Here is a 24,276-nt window from a genome sequence, read left to right as displayed (position 1 = left end):
AAACTTTGAATGCCCGTATCTCAAAACTATACTTATTGACCTTCAAAATCTATCTTCTCACTTAGTTTTAAAGCTATAACATTGGCATTTGGTATATAACTCAGAAAGACGACATAGAACAATCAAATGAAGCCCTTTTTTCCAATTTTCATTTCGTCCTTTTTTTTTTTTTTTTTTTTATATAAATTTTTTTCTCCTGATTTATAGGGTTTATTTTTTTACCATATTGAAAAATTCATATCTAGCAAAAAAAATTACTTTTAGAAAAAAAAACTCCTTATTCGATTGGAGGTCTACATCAGGTCTATATATAGGTAGTAATCCTAGGTCTTAATATTAAATATCAAGGGAGGAGATAGAATTTGAAAAATGGTTATTTTTGGGATAAATTGCCTTTTTGAAAAATGGTTATTTTTGGGATAAATCGCCCTGGCGTCACAAAACCGAAGGTCAGAGGCGAAAATCATATACAGTTTTAAGTGGTATGAATATCAAAGTCCTGTCCTTAAAAAATGGCATTAGCCGGCCGGCCCCCTTAAGCAGCAGTTAGCCTCATACTTGTATTGTTTGGTTTTGTCTCTTAACAGGCAAGTGGTGCACATTTGTGGTTTTATCAACTACCTGTGAGAAAAGAGGGATTAGGAAGAGTGAACTCCATTCATACTGTAATCTGTTTCCACCCTCTCCTAACAAATAATTCATAGTGCAACTGCGAGGTTTTCCTCCTGTTACACCTTTAAAACATTATCACAGTCAATTTCCATTTCAGCACTGAATGACATCCAAGGTACCAATGCTTGGTCTTTGGCCTAAATTTAATGTTGTTCTTATGGAAATTCTGGTGAGAGCTCTTGACCATCATCTTCCTACGAGGAAGGTGAAGAAGCTCAACAATACGGAGGAGGAAAGCCCTTGTGCTTCCTCTCCTCCGAGATAGTAGTAGTAGTCCATTTCCTGGGGGCATCTAACACAGGTTGGAAGCCAGCTATTGGAAAGTCAACAGATTGAGCTCTTACTAGTTGCAGCATCAGCAAACAGCAACTAATGCACTAAGTTCATAAGGTTCCCCCTCCTATACTGATTACTGCCTCCTGCACAACCCCCCCCCCCCCCCCTACAAGGAGGAATTTGGTGGTTTGTATGGCGTTTTTACGTTGCATGGAATCAGTGGTTATTCAGCAATGGGACCAACAAGCTTTACATGACTTCCGAACCACGTCGAGTGAACTTTGATCACCAGAAGTACACATCTCTCACTCCTCAAAGGAATGCCCGAGAATCGCTCCCACGGTGGCACGCCAACACCGTACCGACCATGCCACTGAGGTATTTGGTGGCAAGGAGGAAAAGGTGGGTTAACTCTTGAAGGCTACCTTCTCAACTGAACCCTCCAAATAATAGTAAATTCTCTTCAGCAAGCATACTAAACAGAGGGGATGAAGGTTCACTACACTCACTTATGCCTTTCATACCTCTTAGTAGGACTTGTTTGTCATGTAAAAATCACACCAACTTAGCAGACAGGAGCATCATAATTATAATATGTCCTCAAGTGATGGCAAGTCTCTCTAATCCATCTTTTTTTTTTTTTTTTTTTTTTTTTTCTGAATTCAAAGAGCAAGTCTGCTGCTGCCTCATTTCTTATCTAATAGGTACAATATAGTTCAACCTTAATATACTACTAATACAGCATATGAAATTTTCCCTTTTAACAAACTCATGGCTGCTATTGTTATTAACATTCTTGATAAAGCACTCTCTCTTAATGCGCTCGTTTGACAATGTCAACACAGCAGACCTTGCTCATAATGAGCATCAGTATCCAATTCATTACACATAAAAAGTTGTGACTTGTGTGTATGAGCAGTCTTCATATCTATAATGGCATCTTAGAAGCACATTTGTTGAATGACAATTAAAAAACCATGATTTTAAAGAGTATTCATCAGAATGATTTTTAATACACTGTAATGCATCGAAATCAGGTTTATTGAACGCACACGTACAGTTTGATGTATGTTTCAATATTAAATATCAGCACATGCACAAAAAATATAGACTGCAAAGTAGGAATAAAAGAATACCCTCCATCGCACACAGCTTAACCTTACATCATCCATTGGCACGCCAAAGTGAGGTAACCCAATGATTACTAAGTGGTTCATTAATACAAAGCAAGCCTGAAACTACATAAAAATTGAAATTAATTTATTTTTGCAAATAGCAATCATCATGAAGAACAAATAGAGCCTCTTTTATCCTGACAACAATCCTTATAATTCCGAAGTATTGCACAGCTTACAATTTCTCATTTCATTTTCATATGCATTTCCAATGACTCTTGCAGATACATGCAAAATAACCTGAAGTGGCTTGATATTTAGGAATGGAGTACAAACTCTACCATCTGCACAGATATCATCCACTCATACCAGTACTGAGATTTGAGCACACACAAGTTTCACTGAAATTACTGTGCAGTTAAATGGCAGAGATACTGCGCACTCATTGATAAATGCTGGTAAAACACAGCCCTCTATGCAATATCAATGTCAATTGTGTACCACTAATAAATTCACAAACAATATCCTTTACACGAAATGTAACCTACACTAAATGAAAAATACTACACTGTTCTAAAATCATTGAGTCATGGTAAACATGAGACTTCCAGCATATCTAAAGACTACTGCATTCATCTGGCTAAATAAAATCATATCCATGAACTGTACATACTTCGTGTAATACAGGATATACACAATGTCTGCTGTATCTACTTCTACTTGAGCATAAAAGATCACTGACAAAATAATACGAGTGAAAATAGGTCGCCTACACAAAATGACATCTATCGCATGCAACTACAGTACAGTTATTGCCCAGCAGATAATAATGCGGATACCTGAGCTTTCATAAGAGCTGATGTGTAGATAGCAGAGTTTATACCATACCCTATGAAGAAAAATCCTGCTAATGATGGAGTTTTAGAATTATGACGTAAGGAAAGAAAAGGACTTGAGTTTTGAAAAGCGTTAGGTCTGGTTACAAATCAGTATATGAAACATCCATGTAGTTTATCCAAAGCTGACGTGTAGTCTTTCTTTCAAGAAGCTGGGACTTATGTAAATGGCAAATGTATGAAATCTAAGATCATGATGATGAAATGATGTAATGAGTCAGTACTAATGTAGCTCTATCTACAGACATCAGTGTTCCAAGATGTATTTAATAATCATACGGAAGAGCTACACGAAACTAAAATTTGTCAATATTCTATTAATATAGCTCTGCAATTCTTCCATTACCATCATTAAACAAAAACTATAAAAACCCATGTGACAAGAAAAAATGAACTTAGTGGAAAGAAGGGGTTGATCTTTTTATTATTGTTATAAACTAAAACTATGTCAGTAAACATTATTTCCTACCATGAACATTTTGTAATCCCTAGCAATACCATGAGAAAACTAAAAGATTATGCTAATATCAAAGTCTACTGACAGGCCTTACACTGAAAGACACTCCAAGAGGAGGTGCTACAGAATTTCACGGTTTTAAGTTTGGCAATTTTTTTAGGAAGGAAATGTTTTGTAATGAGACAGTATGCGCTGAAACAATGTGAGTAAAATTAAACATTTACAGAAAATTCACTGGCAAACATGTTTAAAATATAATTTTTGATCGTTATATGTAAGTAAATTCTACAAAAGGCAGTTAAAAGAATGTTACTTGATAACTCAGCAAATCATGAAATACATCTTTCCTTAGCAATTTTACTAAACACTAATGACCAAATGTAAAAATTATTGTTTACCAAACTAGAATTATACAGTATTGCCATCTGACCCAATCTCAGTCTCTTGCATAGGAAGTTATTAGAGTTCACGCTTTTCCTAAACAGTATTTTTACATCTTCACAGGTTCACCAGATTCCCTGGAAAATATTGATACAATATTCTGTATATTTTGGAATTTCATACCTATTGAAAATGATCAAGAAAAGTTTTTTTTTTTTTTTTTTTTTTTTTTTACTCATTTTTAAAAACTCAAAGAGAGCTTAACACTGTTTAATGAACTTACACTTACTTTACCAAAGTACGTAATCTCTTAATGATGAAACTAATGGCTTACTGTATAAAAAAGCTTAATGGTAGTAGGAACCAAAATGCATCACCAGAAGTTCAGCTCCTAGTTACCTGCAGCAAATAATTTTCTGCAAATCAACTTGCATAACAATTATCAGAATTGAAGTACATAAACTTGAGAGTACTGTATATAGTGCTTATGAAAATATATATAACACATTACAAAAGATATTCTAAAAACACAACAGTGTTTTCTCTAACAAGTAGCTTTTCTCATTGCAATTTCAATATGCAATCCTTTTCCATAAATGCAGACAGGGCAAAAATGTCAATCTTGGCTTTCAATGGTTTAAAATAATAAGGTGACATAAAGCCTACATGTACTCCACTCCACACATGTTCATTTCTCACTCCACTCCACACAAGTTGATTTTTATTTGTAGATATTTTACCAGTGCATCTTGTAATTACAACTGATACAACTAACATGTATGGAGATTCAGCCAGTCCGTGAACCATGTTGACTCCACGAGCCCTACTATTGTCACTGTGGGAAGAAATTGTAATAAGGACACAGCATTTTCCCTTTGATAAATCAGTGTGGATATTCCGAGATACTGGGTTATCTTCTCATAGAAAAGTATCAAATGTTCTGATAGAAAATTTGTGCTAAAATAAACCTAAAATACATTATAAAACAGGCATAACTGAAATTTCAATAAAATTATATTCGTCATAACAAAAGCTGAAGATGGAATCCACTTTAGATTAATTGACACAAAAGGTCATAATATAATGCTTTTAGGTAACAAAAAGATAATGCTGACCCAATCTCATGTCCAGCCATCTAAAATTCTCATCAATTGGATGATGTCTACATCACAGATATGCTTGCAACTTTTTCTTAAAAGTTACTTTTAAATGTATTTTAAAAGTATTTCACTTCATTGTGAAATTCATTCACTTAAGTTGAACAGTGGGTAAATTCTCATAAAATTCATTAAATTAAATGCTCTGAATGTAATATTTCATAACTACTTTCAATTGGTAAATCTGTTTTGTGTTACACTATTGGTATGAAAATATATAAAGTTCTTTTGTAATATATTACTTTTACACAAGACAGCTGGCCTTATCATTACTATGGACAGATTGGTCAAAGTGACTATTGTATCAACCCATTCTCCTGTCTTCCGTGATTCCCTTCAATTCAAAGATTAATCTGACATTAATATAACAGATTGTTTGCCTTGTAAGCATTAATACAGTTACTTCTTACTTTGTAATAAAATGTAAGTGTCAGAAACATTCCTTATTTCCCTTCTAAAATATACTGCAACTATAAGTATATGCTGACAGTAGCAAAGGATGAGCAACATGAAAGCTTCTATTCTGATCTTTCTTTTGTGAATTTATATAAAAAAGGAGTATATCTAAGCATATATGGAGGCAAAATATATAATAAAAAAATTAAAGAGCCTCTACCAGTGAAAGATCAAGTTCTTAATATATAACATACAGTTGAAATTCCTGTTATACACAATGCATGGTGTTACATTACTGAATTTGAAATCCATGCTCATCCTATGGTATCTACAACTTAATACAACATTGTGCTATGTCTTGTATAATGACGCAACAAGAAAAGCTAGCTTTAAAATCCAACTTAATACATATACGTATCTAGTAACTTTGCTTTTAAAATTATACACCAGGAAATGTTAAACCTAAAAATAAGGCGTTTCAATCCTTTTAAATTTTTCCCTTGGTGATTTTCAACACATGCTGTACTTTCCTTCCAACTTTACTGGGAAGCAAATGCAAACATACTTCATGCACTCAATGGCATCATTCTTTCCACCATAGTAGAAGCACAACACTACAGTACATTCCTAAATCAACACATGCTAATCTTCCAGTGGAATGCTGCAACACCAATCTCAATTACTGACTGTACCAAAATAAACTGAGAAAGAAAAAACCTATTTTGATGCTTTATTAGTGAAAAGTTGGCTTAACTAGAAATCTCAACTCCAATAATGACACTACATAGTGGAGGGTGCTCTTGGTTTTACAGAAAAAAGAATGCAACACTCAATCATACCTTACATTAATAGAGAAGTGCTCTTAACATTTTCCTTCCTATGAAAATCTTTACAACTCAAGTGACAGACTACCTCCAAGTTTTACAAGCTGCATACCCGGTAATAATTTTCCCCACTTCATTTCATTATGTTATTCTACTGATAAAATATTAGCTATGGAGTCCAAGAACATTTTTAAAAACTTAATCTGTACTCTCAGCTATGATCCAAAACACAGCATGCTGCCAGTTCTTGGATACTAAAAGAAAAGATTAGAAAATGTTCCAATGTTTATAACTCTTTGCAATGTTAAAAATAGCATCTGTAAGACTGATCACATAAAATGAAAACTTAAAACCATGCATTTTAAAATATTGCTACAAAAAGAAAAAAAGATACATCTTTACATATTTCTGTTGTAAAATCCCCTTTGAACACAACTCTAGTGTTAATCTTTCTTGATGAAATCTACACATTTCAATGACTGTTGTTTATAAAAAAGTATAAACTTGTTTTCTATCGATATTGGCAATGACCTAAACTAGGCCAAAGTTAACAAAATTACACAAGACCTAAGAACATTAAAATAAAACCGTTTTTACCTAGTAATTTGTCATCATCTGACAATCACTGCTACCTCTCACTTAGGCATAAAATCACTAGTCCTCACAACCACTGCCTCGAGACATATACACAAAATTTCTCTATATTTTACAGAGCAGATTCTTAATATAAAAAATTGTGCTAGTAAGGATTTTTATAATTCCAAGAAATCTCTACAGTATCATCATTTAATGAGGTGCTCAATATCCCAATCAACATTAATGGATTGTAAACAAACCCATGAATGCAACTCGCCCACTATGCAAAATCAAGTCTTTTATTATTTTTTTTTATACAGCTCAAAGTAGGAGAAATGGCTGATGACACATGTAGACTGCATTGGTATAAGTTTACTACCTCTGTATCTTGGAGACCAATTTACCCGAACACAGACCCTCGAAACATTACAGGGCCACAAGAATAAAAGGTTTCATGGATAAATATGAAATTGGAACAGTTACCCATTTTTGGAATCTGAGTGCCATCTCAGAGATTCTTGTTAATACGTACAGTGTTTTCAAGTTGTCAAGTGTGCGTTTTAAAAGTTTGTAAGTAATTTATATATGTATAATATTCTATACATATATGTAAGTATGGATAAACATACATACATATATATAATTCCATTACAGTTTTTTGGTGCAAGGACTGTCTTACTGGATAAATCATTGCTAAAAAGGTATAAAGCCATGCAAGGCTAGATGATTTACTCCTCAAGCTGCAGCATATTTCCTTGTCATTTTTGGCGATCATTTCAGCTGTATCAACCACAAAATCACTGTCTTTTCAGAAATCACATTGTCATTTTCAAGTGTCTCCTTGCGGCAAAAAATATTAGTTATAAAATTTTTCTGAGGAACAAAACTTGACAAAATTGCAATAGGTAAAGGTATAAAATGGCACCAATAAAATAAACATTAATACTCAGCTGGCTAGCTTACACGTTGGGAGGGCCAACTCAAACCACAATTCGGGCATAAGTAAATTACTGGGATTAAAGCCACAGAAATGCATAACAACCAAACTGTACTAGTAAAGGGGGAAAATGTCATTCAGGAGATATAACCACCCAACTGTGGAGCTGTATTACATCCTCCTATTCACTGCTGCTATAGAGGCCAAAGCAAATCTAGCCAAGCCAGCTTTTTTTTATTCATTGTTTTGAACAAAATCTCATTCAGTCTCTGTCACAATGCAGTTTGAGAAAACTTGACAAAACTAGGTGGTTTCCCTTCTGCAATGAGGTATCCTTCATAACAGATACCTCTTTTGAACCCAGGGTACCTTGAAAGGTAACTTTCTAGGAATCCATTTATGTGTGGTAAGGTGCAACATACGTAGCAGGGAAAAGACCCCTGCGATTACCCATTTCACCAGTCCACCAGTGCTGGTCCGATCGGTCAGTAACAGTGATAACGTCACCTCTTTTAAACTCCAGTTCACCTTGTTCTTGTGGAGTGAAGTCATACAAGGCTTGCACTAGGAACTGTGAAAAAAAAGACAAATTTTAAGATGTCAATTACAGTAATGCCATCTAAGTTCATGGGAAAAAATTACAATCATAATATCAGTTTATCACTATTGAACTTTTTCTTCCTGATCCAATAAATACTTGTAGTCTTTCATAACACTGCAGAGAGAGGAAATCATGATTCACCAGCTTGATATAAACTTCACATGGGGTTTCCCTATGGATTTGGAGCTAATAAATTTTTTACCAGAATGAAAATAACTTACGAGAACTTAAAACTCTCATACCAGTACACATACATGAAAAAAAATTAAAAAACATGATATTTTTATAATAAAATAAGGTTTTGTATATACTTACCCAGTAATTAATAGCTATTAGTTTCCATGGACAGCAGCCTAATTCAAACTTTGTGGGTAGCGCTTCAATTGCTCAGTGTGTAGGTACCAGGTATACAGTGCCTTCCTCAAATGGCAATTCTAGGAACAATTAAGCAAAGCACTCCATTCCGTTTCATAAATAATGTCCATCAGAGGGGAGGCGGGTAGGCTCCGATCATATAATTACTGGGTAAGTACATACAAAACTTTATTATAAAAATATAATTTTTGTATGAGACTTACCCAGAAGTAATTATATAGCTGAAAGGCGGGATCATGGGCATATTCTACTCCAAAGCATTACACTATGTAAAGAATTTGAAATAGATAAGTTGCTAGCATCAAAAAAAAAAAAACAATGCTTGTCATTCCTGTCAGTTAAGAGAGCTATGCACATGAATAGCTACTGCCTGTGGTAGGAGCTCATCTTGGCTTGTAGTGGCGTGGTGGTAGAGCCAAGGGTCGCCTCCTACTTAGGGGAAACTTTGCAGTGAGAGGAATGCTCCTATGGCTAGCAAAATATGATAGGTGTCTGCCCTTGCCTGGCCGCAGCACCAAAAAAAAAACACCATAAAACACTGACACCTACACTGAAATAAAGTCAAAGATCTATCCAGTGATAGTGGTGGGTGCTCCAGGTACACTGTGCCCCGGGCTCTCCAAACTCGGCACGTTACTGAATATGTGAAAAGATAATAATAGGAGAACATCCTATGCTTCCTTCTGCGATGCCATGCCAGCCACTAAAATGGTCACGAGGTACTGAAAAAATTAACACTTTTTAAACTTACATAAAACGTATAATATGCGAAGATCGCTCATGCCTCCAGTAGTTTGATGGCAGAAAGGGTGTAAATAGCAAAAAACACCTAAAAACTAAAGAAGTAGAGGTTGTTCTTACATCCTTAGCTTAGCTTCAAAGTAGGCCAAAAAACACTCCACAACAATGAGTGTTTTAAACATGAAGTCCACATCAACTAGAACACAACACGTTTAGGCAGAGGAAGAGACAGATTCTGGGAGGAACTCTTCTCTTCACACTGGAAGCAGAGCTATCAGGCTGTATTCCAACATCACTCCAATTCAAGGTGAACAACTATTAATTGAAAAAGAATATGTTAGCCAAAAAACTGCTGTGTTTGTCTGAGAAATCATTTTGAATCATCGCAGTGGCCTATGGATCAATTGCGATGAACCGGACTTACAGACTTCTGTTGTACCATGGGTTAAACAGAAAGATGATGATTCTCGCAATGGCAAATGTGGAGTACAAACTAGGAACCATAAGGGAGAACTCAAAGGCAACCAGATATTAAGTCTGTGATGGCCAGGCAGATCCGAATTAGCAGTTAAACCTTGACAGCGGAGAAACAATACATATTCCGCCTTGGAATGCATTCGTCTTATACAGCAATAGAGTATATGACAGATACCCTCAAGCACCTACGTGTTAACTGCAATAAGAGGAAAGAAACACCAAAATCAAAATTGGTAACTCTTGGAAGACCCGGAAGGCTGTCTTGATTTTCAGGAAATTAAGAAAAGGTACTATTCATCTCGGTCACACACACCAGAAGAATTAACTTACAGGCATGCGCCTATTACTCAAACGGTACAACTAATAACAGATGCATGTCGCAAGAATATACATGTACGTATACTCGTAGGCTCCTGTTGACTGAGTGTCAGCCTAATTCTTCCTCACTTCAAAAAGAAAAAGAATAAGGACTGGAAGCAGACCTTCATTCTCTAATGAAGAGAGCAAAGGTTAAGCTATCCCGAAGGAAAGGTTCTATGGCGATAACAGAACACCGAAGACTAGTTCATACCAAACTGGTTGCTCTTGAAATGGTAACACTGACTAGAAAGATGTTAAGATCGAACCAAGAACATAAGACACTCGCATCCAAATTCTGGGGAGAGAGTAATCTATACATTTTCCCTTATTCAGGAGGACTGTTCTTGTCCACTCTTCTTGGAACTAGCGTGAGAGGGCGATAACACACGCGATCATCAACTTGCAGTGATGATAGCAATCTAAAGACTTAGGAAAACGTAGTCGCCTAAGCAAAAAAGACGCATCCTGAAGGGTGAATAGACATTTTCACCCACCTAACGGAGCATTCTCTTCCTACAACTGGTTCGATAGCGGGAAGTGAGAGAGAATGAGTAGAATTGACTGCGCCAAAAGATGGCAACTTGCCACTTCTTGCCACGCATCTGTCTTCGTGATCAAAACTTCATGATGAGGACTACACAAAGAACCTCTTTCTCGACTCTCGTGATGTCCTGTACAAGTGGTGGCTTATGAAAGATCACCCAGTTTCGACAAAGATGAACGAGGAGACTGTGTCATCGGGTGTCCAATAGGAAATGCCAGACTACCAACAGCTGGTGCCAGGTGAGGCATGGAAAATGCACAGTAAGCTGAAGCAAGAAGTGGACACCTTGGATGGTGCAGAGGCAGACCGCCTGGACGGGGGAACGTCTGCCTGGACGGGGAACTGGTGCTTGACAAAATACGCTTATACAAGAGATTTGGGCGGCTAGGTGCCAATACCTGGTGCTCATAATGAGAATCGGTACTATTCTGATGAGTGTCTAAGATAGAAGTATTGGAAGGCTCATATATACCAAAACAGGAGCAGAGTTCCAATCCACTTCTTCTTCTGCACACAACAAGTCGGTATCTCCACCTGTGAGAGCATTGTGAGGGAGAGCGAGTCGACAACACCTGGCTGCGAACACCAGAAGCAATAGGTTGCACACAATGCTTCCAATGCTTAGGTGCTAGCACAGGACATTCAAAATTAGTAAAAATTAAGTAAAATATGTAACCTTTCTTTAATTCGATGACTACTGAACACCAGTCACTAGACGCCTTTCTAACGGGATTCAGTTGAAACCATAAAAAAATAATGAGGGCATGACCAGTTCGAACGAGGAAGGGGAGAGAGAGAGAGAGAGAGAGAGAGAGAGAGAGAGAGAGAGAGAGAGAGAGAGAGAGAACTCATTTCAACTCGAGTCGAATCAGCCAAGTCGCGAGTCGAGCATAGACTATGAGCAGTCAAATAAGCAGGTCTGCAAGAATGCCTCTTCAGAGGTCGAGGCCAAAGAATAACGTCATCTACTCAATCTATCAGGTGATGAACCGCTGGAATAGGACAAAAACTTTGACTACCAGTATGTCCTCTCCTAGGCTGTGAGAAGGAGCAGGACAGTGACTTGAAGTCTAGGCGATCTGAGGGGCCAGATAGTTACCTCCTTTGAGACGTCCAGAAAGACGTCTTTCCGGCGGCTGTCTGTCAGTCAACAGGGGCAGTCCCCGGTCATTGGCACTTGTCTAGCACCATAAAACAGGCAAATGACAAAGATAGGAGTAATAGCAGAGAATTGGTGTTAAGTTTGGGAGGTTAAGTAAAACAATGGTTTGTATTCTTTATAATAATTTTGTTTATTTTGAGGATAATATAGTTTGACATAACTACTGAATGGCACTTAAATATTCTAACAGCTTACTGGAAGTATTTATTCTCGAGTCAGAGGTAACACATTGAGCCAGATAAAGGCAAAATAAGTTGAAAATTACTGGGAAAAAAGACCATCTAGTTAAAACTTTAAAATTCAGTACTGTACCATCAACAGTGACCAACTCAAAAGCATATGACTGGGTGGCATCTTACTTTACAAAAGTATAGGGGGATGAGCAGCTCAAAACTAAGAGCATAAAATCTATACATTTACCATAACATACAAAACTTACCTCTTCAGGAGTCATATCTTTGAGCTTGATATCATGAGACCTTGAAACTGAGGCCGATCGGTGGTATTCTACCAATTCATTAAGGGAGTTAAATTTCACTACCCATAAGAAAAACTTGCCCTGAGCGTCCCTTAATACTTTGAAGTGTTGCACACCATCGCCACATCTAAAAAAAAAATTTAATTTAATACAAATTTGTTTACTAAAATTTAAATAATCTCAATAACTGTTACAGGGCAGTTTACGCAAACCACCAAGTTGAAATACTTAACTTTCACATGAATGGCCCACCATAGTTTTGTATTTAATGATAAAATTTTGATCACATCTCACACCTTTTAGTTCTTTACAAACTCAATAAACTAGTAAATCATATATAAAGTGGATTCTGACAAAATTTCCTTAACTGGTTTGTTTACAAACTTGACATTTAGCAGCTGGTAGTTGTTTGAATATTTAAGCTTGTTCTCATTAGGTCAAGTACCATTTTAACACTTGTTAAAAAATGTATTGTAGTCTCAGGGTATACTGCATATTTCATAAAAATCCTTAATGTAGTAGGAGTACTTACATACCTTATCTAATAACTAAAACAAAAACATAAGATACAAAGCCATTTCTCTTACAAATTTCTTTATGGTTTAGAAAGCAAAGCAATAGCTAAAAAAGCTAGACGAGACCTCCCACGATTAGAGGCACTTCATATTTAAAGCTTCGGTGCTGATGGCAAAAAATGGGACGGAGTGAAACCACTTCACACAGGCACAATGAATATGACACACACTTCTCACCAGCAATAAAAATACTTATACCCATATCAGTTGGAAAACTTAAAAGTGGCACTGTACTGCATATGTAAACACTGAAATCCAATTATTAACATTTAAAGACTAGTTGTGAAAGGCATACTGTTCACACAGTCACTTAAATCAAGCAGTCAAGAACTGCAAGCTTCTGCAAGTGGGAGGGAAGTTCCTCCATTGGGAACATCTTGTTCTCTAAACAGATAATTTCATTTGTTCCAGGTAGAAATATGATACTCAAGTTCTTATCCAAGCCTAAAAACATTAGCATAAGAAATTAATTTTCAGTTCACAAGACTTATTTAGACAAAATAGCTGTAAAGCGTACATTATTCTACCTGTCTAGGTCAGCACAACCAACTAATGCTTTTGAAAAAATGTCTCTGCCCTGACTGACAAAAAAAAAACTGAATATCTGTTTTTTTACACATTATCAGTAGTCATTGCACTAACACATTACCAAAACATAACCTTTGTACTGTGACATTAAAACAAAAGCCAACTATGTATTCTTGTAGTGAAGATGAAGATACAAGATGGAAAACTATAACAAATTAAAAGTGTAAGGCATGAAAACAATGCAGAATGACTAAGTTGCCATACCATTATTTCTTTATAATCCTCAAAATAAAAATAAAAGTCTTCCTTCAAAAATGTCAATACTACTATGGATAGTCTAAGGGTCATGTTACAATATAACGGAGTCATTTTTTTTTTTAATTTGGCCCAAAAATTGGCCATTTACCATCAGAATAAGGCACAAAAATATTCTCATTAAGAACAACTATGAGAGTTGAGGTATTATAGCTCCTTGATAATTTAAAACTGAAATTTCTCATGTTACAAAAATGATATTTTAATGATAAAATAAGGTTTCACATATACTTACCAAACAATTACACTAGCTGTACTACGCTTTCTTACCTGGCAGTTGAAAATTCAAATTCCTGGCGGCGGTAGCAGCGCTGCCATTGTTTGTGTAGGTGATACAGATCCCGCCCACTATCGGGAATACCTGGTACTGCTGAGCTTTAGACTTCAATTCTTTGAGCCACAACATCCATCTGTGGGGAGGAGGGAGGGCTCTGATTATGTAATTGTTTGGTAAGTATATGTGAAACCTTATTTTATCATTAAAATATCATTTTCACATAAGTGACTTACCAAACAATTACACTAGCTGACTCCACATTACCCGGAAGATGGGTATATGGACAGCTTTTATGAACAAAAAACAAGTCATGTGCTCACATTGTATATAATGTCTGCAGTAACTTACCTTGTGAGAGAGCAGCTACAGGCAGATCCTGTCTCTGGTCAGCGCTCTCATCACATGTAGGAGACGAGGCAGTAATGGCCAGGGTCATCCCTACTAATGGTGGGATTTTTTGCAATCATGGAAGTTCACCGATGATTGACAAAAAACAATAATAGTTTCCCCTTGCCCTGGGCGAAAAGACCAGATAACACTACACAACACCATCACCTACACTAAAAACCATATGATACCCTTAACCAGATATAAGAACTGGTGGGTACTTCAGGCACATGTACCCCCATGCTTCCCATAAACACAAAACACCTCAAACTCAAGGCGAGGAGACAGTAGAGGGTAACCACCGGGTCCCCCTATGCTTCCTCTCCCAACACCATTTCCGCTACTGACACCTGGTGAAGAGCTTATACAAGGTGATAGAAGTCTCAGTTTTCTGGATTGGACAATTACAGCGTTAGCCAGAAAATTGATGATTGCCAGTCTCTGGATGAGGATTTTTCTGCGGACTGGCTCAATCTGTTGTCCTGTGTGGACAGGGCAGCGAGACACGGTTCAGTGGAATTGGATGCCTTATTCACTATGGGAGTACTCAAGAAGAGAGAACAGTGGTGCTCTTTCACATCTCTAGGAGTAACCACGAACCAAACATCGACTTCGTTGTTCTCCCCCGAGTAAACCTCACCTGCTTCCAGAAGAAACCATCAAGCATGTACTGTCAGACCTCGAGAACAAGTCCACCAATGATCTTCTGTCTCAATCAGTGAGAAGACCTAAGAAACCTCGGGCAACAGTAGCCAAAGCTTCACCTTTCCAAAAGCACACCTTTTGAGGCGGTAAGTCGAGGTGGCAGCAGAGACAAAAGACTAACGTACGAACCACCTCAAAGTCTACCAAGAGACCTCTCTTTAAGACAGATAAATGATCGAAAGGTCCTTCACCCACCCGTGTGGGCAAAACTCCACAGCTACTGGGAGGAATTGGGGTCGAAGAGGAGCAGAACAGCGGGTCATACAGGTGCTTCGAGAGAGATGTGTGATCCCTTTCACCGGATCCACCACTGTCCAATACACCTGTCTGTTTGACAGCATACTCTACGGGATCAATAAGGGCTTCAGCTTTAGCCAAAGACGTAGAAGAGCTCATCAGCCCAGAGGTCATAGAGGAGGTAAAAGAAACGAACTCCCCAGGGTTTTGCAACCGGCTCCTTGTAGTCCCCAAGGTATCAGCGGGATGGAGACCTGTTTTGGACGTAAGCGCTTTAAACATCCTCATCCAGAAGATGAAATTCAGAATGGAAACCAGTCGATCAGTAATGTCAGCCATCCAACCAGGTGACTGAATGGTATCTCTCGACCTGAAGGATGCATACTTCCATGCCCCCATTCATCAGAACTCCAGAAAGTTCCTGAGATTCATCTTCAATAAGAGTCTTCCACTCCAGAGCCCTCTGCTTTGGTCTGCCACACACCTCAAGTATTTACTCGGATTCTCGCTCCTCTGGGAAAATGGCTGCACTTGATGAGGATCAACACCGCCTTTTACTCAGGCGACTGGCTCCTGCGAGCCGGATCCAGTCGTCCGTGTGTGAAGGACTTGGAGAAGACGCTTGCTTTGACACAATTGGGTATCTTAATAACCACTGAGAAGTCCCAATTGATTCCTACTCAGAGGATTCTCTATTAAGGATGATTCTCTCTAGCTTTTCGGGTTTTTTCTCTCCCTGAAGAAGATCGAATCTTGCCTGTCACCAGTCCAACAGTTTCTGGTTCGCCCATCCTGCTCAGCTCTCGAATGGATGAGCCTAGTCAGGACCCTGGCTTCACTGGAGAGTTTGTTAAGTCAGGACGCCTACACATGAGACCGCTTCAGTTCTTGAAAACAAATTGGTCCCAGAAGACACAGTCGGACTCTCTAGTTTTCCCCCCTGATGGAAGAGATAACGGTAGATCTTCGTTGGTGGCTCTCGAGGGAAAGATTACAAGAAGGAATTTCCCTAGTCGTGCCGAACTCCGACCTGCAGTTCTTCTCAGATGCCTCAGCCAGCGGATGAGGAACCCTCCTAGGAGCCAAGAGAGTATCAGGTCTATGGACAGAATGAGAAAAACCTTGAACATCAATGGGAAGGAGTTGAAGGCCATCCTTTTAGGAGTACAAGCGTTCGACCTATAGTCACTGGAGGAAAACATAGCAGACTACTCGGCCAACACCACAGCATTGTCATATGTGCGGAAGCAGGGAGGGACCCACTCGTTCTCTCTCAGCAAGATAGCCGAAGATCTCCTCACCTGGACGAACGAGAAGAGGATCACCCTTCTCCCAAGATTGCACAAGGGAGAATGAACGTGATTGCAAATGAACTGAGTTGGGTAAATCAGGTGTTCCCAACAGAAAAAGACTGAACAAGTGTGTGTGTCAGGACCTCTGGAAGCTTTGGGGAAGACCACCAGTACACCTGTTCGCCACATCGAGGGACAATCGCCTTCCCCTTCCTGTTCTCCTATTCCAGAACCACTAGCGTGGAGAACAGATGTGATGCTGCTAGATTGGGCAGGACTGGACGATTGCGCTTTTCCTCCCTCCGGAATGATAAGAGATATCTTAACCAAGCTTCAATCGCACCAGAATGTGATAATGACCCTAGTAATGCTATTCTGGCCCAGGAAAGAGCAGTTCTCGGACCTTTTCAATCTGCTGGTGGATTTACCAGACTACTTCCACAAAATCCATCGCTTCTCAGATAACCCCATTACAACCGATACCACAAAGGTTGTCCGCTCTGGCCCTGACAGGATTCAGACTGTCAGGAACCTGGTCCGAGCAAAAGGGTTTCCACGAAGGGCATCAGAAGCTATTGCTAGCTGCAGAAGAAACTCTTCTGCCAAGCTCTACCAGTCCCAGTAGAGAGTTTTAGGTCATCTATAACAGAAATTGCAGAATTTTGTTATTTCTGAGGGACACCAAGAAGTTACATCAGTTTCCGAGCAAAGAGGCCTAGACATTTGTCTTTAGTTCCTCCAAGATTCCAAGCATGAAGAAGTGGAATGGAATTGGATGTAGTTTAAGGTGGCTCAACGGTCCCCAATTTGAACCATTGAAATCGTCAACCATGAGAGACTTAACTAGGAAGACACTGTTCCCAGTCGCCTTAGCTACAGCGAGCAGAGTAATTGAGAGTCCACAAGGCTGGAGAAGTCTCCTTGGGAGGAGGCAGAAACTCCCAAAGAAGGAACTTCTCCTGTCGCATAAAACCTGTAGTTTTTCTTTGCAACTTCGACTGAGGGAAGGCGAACGAAGCCTTGCCTGACTCCCTCTTCTTAGCAAGCCACTCTTCTCTTCTTTCAGTGCTTTCTTCGAGGACTGGTTTCTGTAATCCCGAAGGCGTTGATCTATCCTTCCAAACATGACAGAGGGGAAGAAGGCGAAGCTGATTCAAAAAACAAAGTCCGGATACGTCTGCAACAGGAACATTAACAGACTAGAATAAGCAGGAGAGGACTTTGAATCCTGATCTTGGGTTTCCTCTTCCGACATGCCAGCCGACACCCCGTCTTCCTCTTCTGTCTGGCTCGTTGTCTTCTACAAAAAGACCATCAATTCTTGAAGTTGACATTAAATGGGTCCAAAGCGGAATCCTCTAGCAAGGGTTTGGCCTTCGAATCATCCTTGGGTGAAGCCGAAGTCATGGCTGTCGTATAGCTCTTCTTCTAAAACGAATGACTGGGAGTTGAAAACCACACGAGACGTATGAGGCGAACGAGTCGAAACAGCTCGAGACTAATGAGGCGAACGAGTCAAAATTCCTATCGACACACAACCAAGGTTGTGGCTTTCTGGTGACATCTGGCAACTCCTCGTGGCTTTTCCAACCACAGGTTACGGCACTGAATAAAGAAATTCTTCATTTGCCTTTATGTAGAAAAAAAAAAAAAAAAAAAAAAAAAAAAAAAAAAAGGTACCACTGCACACAACGAATCCAACGATGCGAGTCAGTCTCACAAGTGTGCAAATGTAACGCACCTGAATGTCTGACTCCGTCCGAAGATACGCTATCCGAAGAGGAATGACGATCCTCCCCGAAAATCTGGTCCGCAGTCGTGGCTGTCGTATGGCTCTTCTTCGAAAACGAACAACTTGGAGTCGAAACACGAGACTTATGAGGCGAACGAGTCGAAACTCCTACCGATACACAATGAGGCGAGTCAGCCTCGCAAGCGTGCGAGCACTGTAACGCACTTGAGCATATGAGTTGAAGCAGCTCGAGGCGAAAGAGTCGAAACTCCTACCGATACACAACGAGGCGAGTCAGACTCGCAATCGCGCGAGCGCTGCAACGCATGTGAGAGTATGAGTCGAAGCAGCTCGAAGCGAACGAGTCGAAACAGCTCCAGATGAATGGGGCGAACGAGTCGAAACTCCCGCCGATACATAACGAGGCGAGTCAGACTCGCTAGCGCATGAGTGCTGTAACATATGTGAGCGTCTGACTCCTGATGAACTTCCGGAAAAACTGGTCCGGTGCGAAACTGCAGGCATCCCTCTCGTACGCTGGGCATGTCTCTTCAATCTTCAAAGGACGCGACACAATCACTCCACACTTTTCGCCTCGACACAGGCGACTGCACTTCCGAGCCAGACGACAACTGCACGTCACTGATATCTACGTCTTTCCAGCGGCGTTTCCTGGGCACTCGCAAGTTGGCGACTGACCGTGGACAAACTCCCCCAGTCTCCCTTTGACCTCCGGTATGTCTTCTCCCGGGAGCTGGGGAGCGGAACAGTGATCTTCGTCTAGGAGAACAGGGGGAACAGACAGCCGCCTCCTCGGACACGACACTGACACTGACACTTGGCCTAACACTGGCCTTATTGCTTGTCTCTTTACGAACACACCCCTAACATGGAAATGGTGTTGGGATCGGAAACATGGGATACCTGGTCTGGAGTAATTGGTAATGAAGTTTGAGGACTATCAAAAAGTGAAATATTGGATAAAAGAGGAGAAGATAGTGATGGTTTGCTCGCCTCTAAAGGCACGGAAGTTGTCTCTACTCTAGTTTTACTACACGCTCTAAGCGCTGCTTCCTTCTCCTATCTTTGTCCATTTTATGCAAATGGGCTTGAAAAGTCTCCCAACCTTGTTCATCTAAACTACGGCACTCATCACAAGTTAATTCCTTGCTACAGCACTGACTCCTACATTAACACATTTGGAGTGCGGATCGTAACATAGTTTAGCTAATCTAGTTTTGCAGCCACAACTGCAAAACCTAACTGAAGAAGAACTAACATTAGACATCTTGTTAATAATTAGGCAGCTAACTGATGAAGCAAAATAAGCCAACCAAGAAATTGTACATCACCAAAAAGAAAAAATGCACAATGGCGACGAAAGTCGACTGCAACAACAAACCACCGGTGTTACCCCGTGGCCGGCAGAAAACGAATTGAAGTCTAAAGCTCAGCAGTACCAGGTATTCCCGATAGTGGGCGGGATCTGTATCACCTACACAAACGATGGCAGCGCTGCTACCGCCGCCAGGAATTTGAATTTTCGACTGCCAGGTAAGAAAGCGTACAGCTAGTGTAATTGTTTGGTAAGTCACTTACGTGAAACTATGTTTTGGTGAATATATTTGGGACACAATTCTCCCTAACTAAAATACAATACATACCTATGTATATGGAATTAAACTTTCACACAAAATCCACACATTTCAGCATTAGTTCTTTTTACACATATTAAGTTTAAAATCATTTGTTCATCTACTGGGTTTGCTTGGTAGTTTCTACATACTCCAATATTATTTATACTAACAACCAGGCCACAAATGCAAGCTATCAACAAACAAAAGACATAATAACATACATGTGAGAACATCTGGACTGCAAATGAGACCTATACACTGATGGATTTGTAAGATATACCAATTCTTTTAAGGGGCGTGAAGATGCTATAAGGTCCAATTACACAGATAGTGCTTCATTCTACCTTATGATTGAGGGGATTTGCTTAAAACTTTTTAGCACTTATTGTATGGCTAATACTGAAATATTCATGTGGAGAGATAATGACATATAATCTCTCAAGTTCATAACTTTTGTAGTTAAAAAAAAATTAAAACTTCAAAAATAATATGGTAAAAATAAGTTACTTAAAAATAATTTTCCCCACTTGTAATTATACAGATTATAAAGTTATTATTCAAACTGGCTGTAAAAGTTTCATTGAAGTTAGTCCAGTTATCTTTGAGACAGAAGTATTCATTTTTGAAAAAAAGTAAGTTTTGAGAAAATGGCAAAATAAAAAAATTAAAGTTTTGTAATAATTATGAAAGTATGGCAGTCAGAAAGTTAATTTTTGCAGTAAAACTATTTCATCATATAAGAAGTATGCCCTGAAATTTGCAATATAATCAAATAAATAGAATTGTGTTCTCTTGATTTATTTATATATTACCTAAAATTTACATTCATGAGGAGTGCCAATGCTACAAGGCTTCGCCTCACTATATGTTTCAGTGTTCTTGGAGACAAAAGCATTTGTTAAAAATAGAATAAAAAAAATCAAGAAATAGCAAGTGATATTTCTGGACTCAAAAATAAGAACCAATGAGAAATATTCAGATTCCTAGAGCAAATTATCCCTGTAAACCATTTTTTTACACTAATACTAAATAAAATGGGATAAATATTTTAACCCCTTAGGAGCCAGGATGAAAAATCAATATGTATGCAGCATCCCAGGCAGGGGAAACTTTGAGGTTGGCCAATTAAAAAAAAACATAATTGGAAAGAGGAAGATATGCATATGCACATGGTGTAAGAAAAAAAAATCTTCCCTACCTCCCACGAGAAGTTGAAAATGACTATTTACAACCCCCTGTGGGCCTCTTTCACAAGAATATTGTAAATATTACCAAGTTTACCATGTTTTTTCTATTTCTTTGCACTTTTCTTTGTAAAATTACAATTATAACTAACATACTATCATAAAAGATAACTTAAAACCAACAGCAACCCCTTGATATATTTATGAGCAAATTTATAAAAAGATATCATGTGAGATAGAAAGGCAGTACATCCTCCCTTGAAGTCAAGATCACAACTAAGCTCCTGAGCTGTCCAGTATCTCATCTTAGCCAGTCTAAAAGTTGCCAAGTGAATTTATGGGCTATAGAAGTAATGACACCTCTTCCTGCCTGATTCCCCCCAATCGATGGCACATAATATTGTTACTCACCATGAGAGATTCTGTCTACCACCAAAAAGCTGTTATTACCAGTCATGTGAGGGTATCCATCCATTAAGGGTTAATGGGGAACAATTATTTTTAAGTAAATTATATTTTCACATTCCTTTTCCATGCTTTTTTGTTTGTCATTCACAGTGCCATAAAAACAATGAACAAAAACATGTTTTGACTTAGGAAAACCCCATTTTTGGCAGTCTATGTCGAGTCCTCAAGGATTACCCTTTCCAAGATCTATTCAGAGCTCCATGGTGACTAGACTAATGTCAAAGAATTCTTTAACTGGTCTTTGTAGCACCTATGGGTCAAGTCTATCCATGCCACCTACCGATACACTGTGTATAGTCAAATTTGTTCGAGCTTGTGGCAAGTGTTGCCAGAGTGTAGGGAAAAAACAGACCTTTTGGGATGTCTGCTGTGACCTTTAGGTAAACTTTAAATGCTTGAACTGGGTATAATGTTTTGTCAGCTAGTTTACTTAGAATAAGAGGGCCAAGAATGACAGGCCTGAGGACAATAATAACCGATTGTCTGCCCAGTTCCCTAATACACGCTCCTCATGCTAATGCAATCAAGAAAAGCGCATATTGTAGCTTGTGAGAGCCTCTGGTTGTTCTTTTCTAGTTCCTGAATCAATATTTCCAGCTGCTCGTAGATGTGTAGCCTGGAATTGTTGACCTCCCTCAATGCAACTGTCTGTTTGCTCAAGTAATCAATTTCTTGAAGTTGATCCTCAATGACAGCCTGTTGTTGCTTGAGGTTTAATTCCAGTTCCCAATTGTGCTCCAGCAAAGTCTTCCCCAACTCAGCACCCATAAAATCTGTAGAAGCGCCGTAGAAACAAGCTGATTACAGCTCTTCACTCACAGTGAATCATTTCTCTACAGTTTAAAATAAAAAAAATTTAACTGGAACTTAAAACTAACCACTTAGCTGAATCAATAAGTGAGGAACGGACTTCTCTGAGCTTTGGTTTCTTGATGATCAGAAAAAGGATGGTGTCTTGGTCAGATTTTGGTCATATGTAAACAATATGATGGTGCATACGTGCATAACCACTGCTTCTTGCGGTTTTGATGTAGGTAAATTGGGTATTAGCAATTGCTGAGGATAAAAAAAAAGTGCCCTCTTATCCCAAGTCCATTTATACTCTATCATTTAAGGACAAGACAGCGACTATACTATAAAACATCATTGTTCTACAGTCAAAAAAAAAAAAAAAAAAAAAAAAAAACTGCAACTTAAAATTATGCACTTAGCTTTTACCTTAAGATGTTTCCATGATCCTCTGTAATGAAACTGAAGAGCTAAATCTTTGGAGCTCTGGTTCTTTAATGACCAGAAAAAGGAATGGCAGCAAGGTCGGATTTTGGTCGTACGCAGAGTATACATATGATGTAACATATGTGCATAACATCTTATGGTTTTTGACATAGGTAAACTGGGTATTAGCATTCTTGGCCACCAGTTAAGAGAATTCTTTGACACTTAGTCTGGTCACTATGAAGCTCTGGATAGACCATGGAAAGGGTAATCCTGGAGGACGAGACAGTGACTGCACTATCAAAAGTTGTCCATGAACCAATCTAAACATTCTTTTTTAGCGATAATACTTTTAGATGTTTATTTATTGTAAAACAGCCCAAAATAGTCTAGTATATCTCAATAAGTGATGAACAAAATTGTCTATGTACTAATCTTAACATCCTTTTTAAGCAATAATGTTTCTAGATAGTATGTTTCTTTATGCATAAAATAGTCCCAAATAGTCAATAATTTACCTGATCCTATCCAGCATTATTTATACAGAATTTTTCCACTACAAGTCCATGAACCATTTGTAATACTTTTTTTTTCTTTTTTACCAATAATATTTCTAGATGTTATCTATGCATAAAACAATCCAAAATAGTGAATAACTTAACTGCTCCTATCCTGAATTATTCATACAGAATTTGTGGTTCTGTGTCATACAAGTGATGAATAAAATTGTCAATAAACCAATCTAAAACAATATTTTTAGCTTTATTGCTTCTGGATCTGTTTATTTAGACAAAAACAGCTGAAAAGTGTTAATAACTAAAATTCAGTAGTTCCTTGAAATTCTGTGGCTGGTACGCCTCTCAAGTTTAACTTAAATATCTTGAAGGGAAGGCCCATAAGAGTTTACTTTCAAATAAAATCATTACATCGTAAACACTGTCACCAGTAACACCTTAAGGAAGAGGGACAGCCAAATTTTCATATAGCACTGATTTTAATCCAATGATGTTGGCTGAAAATTGGTACTGTATACTGCTTCAAAAAACAAAAATGTTACGATGTTAATATGACCCTAATCATGCTCCTAAATATTGAGCTAACTTTTGCATGAAATTGGTCACTGTAATTTCATCCAAAAGTTAGCTTAATACTTTATCCATAAAAAGAAATAAATGGTTGTGTAACAAACATTCAATGATTTATTTTGTTAGCATAATCATAAGGTAATTTGTTTATTTGTTTTTCACGCAAATATACCAAACAACCATTTCAAAATAGGTTGTTCAGTTGTTTGGATGA

The 24,276-nt window shown here is 38.4% G+C and overlaps 1 protein-coding gene across 5 annotated transcripts in view; it reads right to left on the bottom strand.

The window, feature by feature from the left end:
- Window positions 1–1,971: 1,971 nt before the first annotated feature.
- LOC135226522 (growth factor receptor-bound protein 2) overlaps window positions 1,972–24,276 on the bottom strand; it is a 196,837-nt gene continuing 174,532 nt past the window's right edge. For all 5 annotated transcript variants that reach the window (XM_064266154.1, XM_064266153.1, XM_064266152.1 and 2 more), the window contains 2 exons: window positions 12,387–12,552; window positions 1,972–8,258 (listed from right to left, as the gene is read on the bottom strand). In XM_064266154.1, coding sequence (XP_064122224.1) covers window positions 8,085–8,258; window positions 12,387–12,552 — 340 coding nt within the window. In that variant the 3' untranslated portion in view covers window positions 1,972–8,084. The remainder of the gene's footprint in view (window positions 8,259–12,386; window positions 12,553–24,276) is intronic.

The sequence above is a fragment of the Macrobrachium nipponense genome, chromosome 14, assembly GCF_015104395.2.
Source record: "Macrobrachium nipponense isolate FS-2020 chromosome 14, ASM1510439v2, whole genome shotgun sequence".
In the NCBI taxonomy this organism is placed as follows: domain Eukaryota; kingdom Metazoa; phylum Arthropoda; class Malacostraca; order Decapoda; family Palaemonidae; genus Macrobrachium; species Macrobrachium nipponense.
This window is presented reverse-complemented; position numbering and strand designations above follow the sequence as displayed.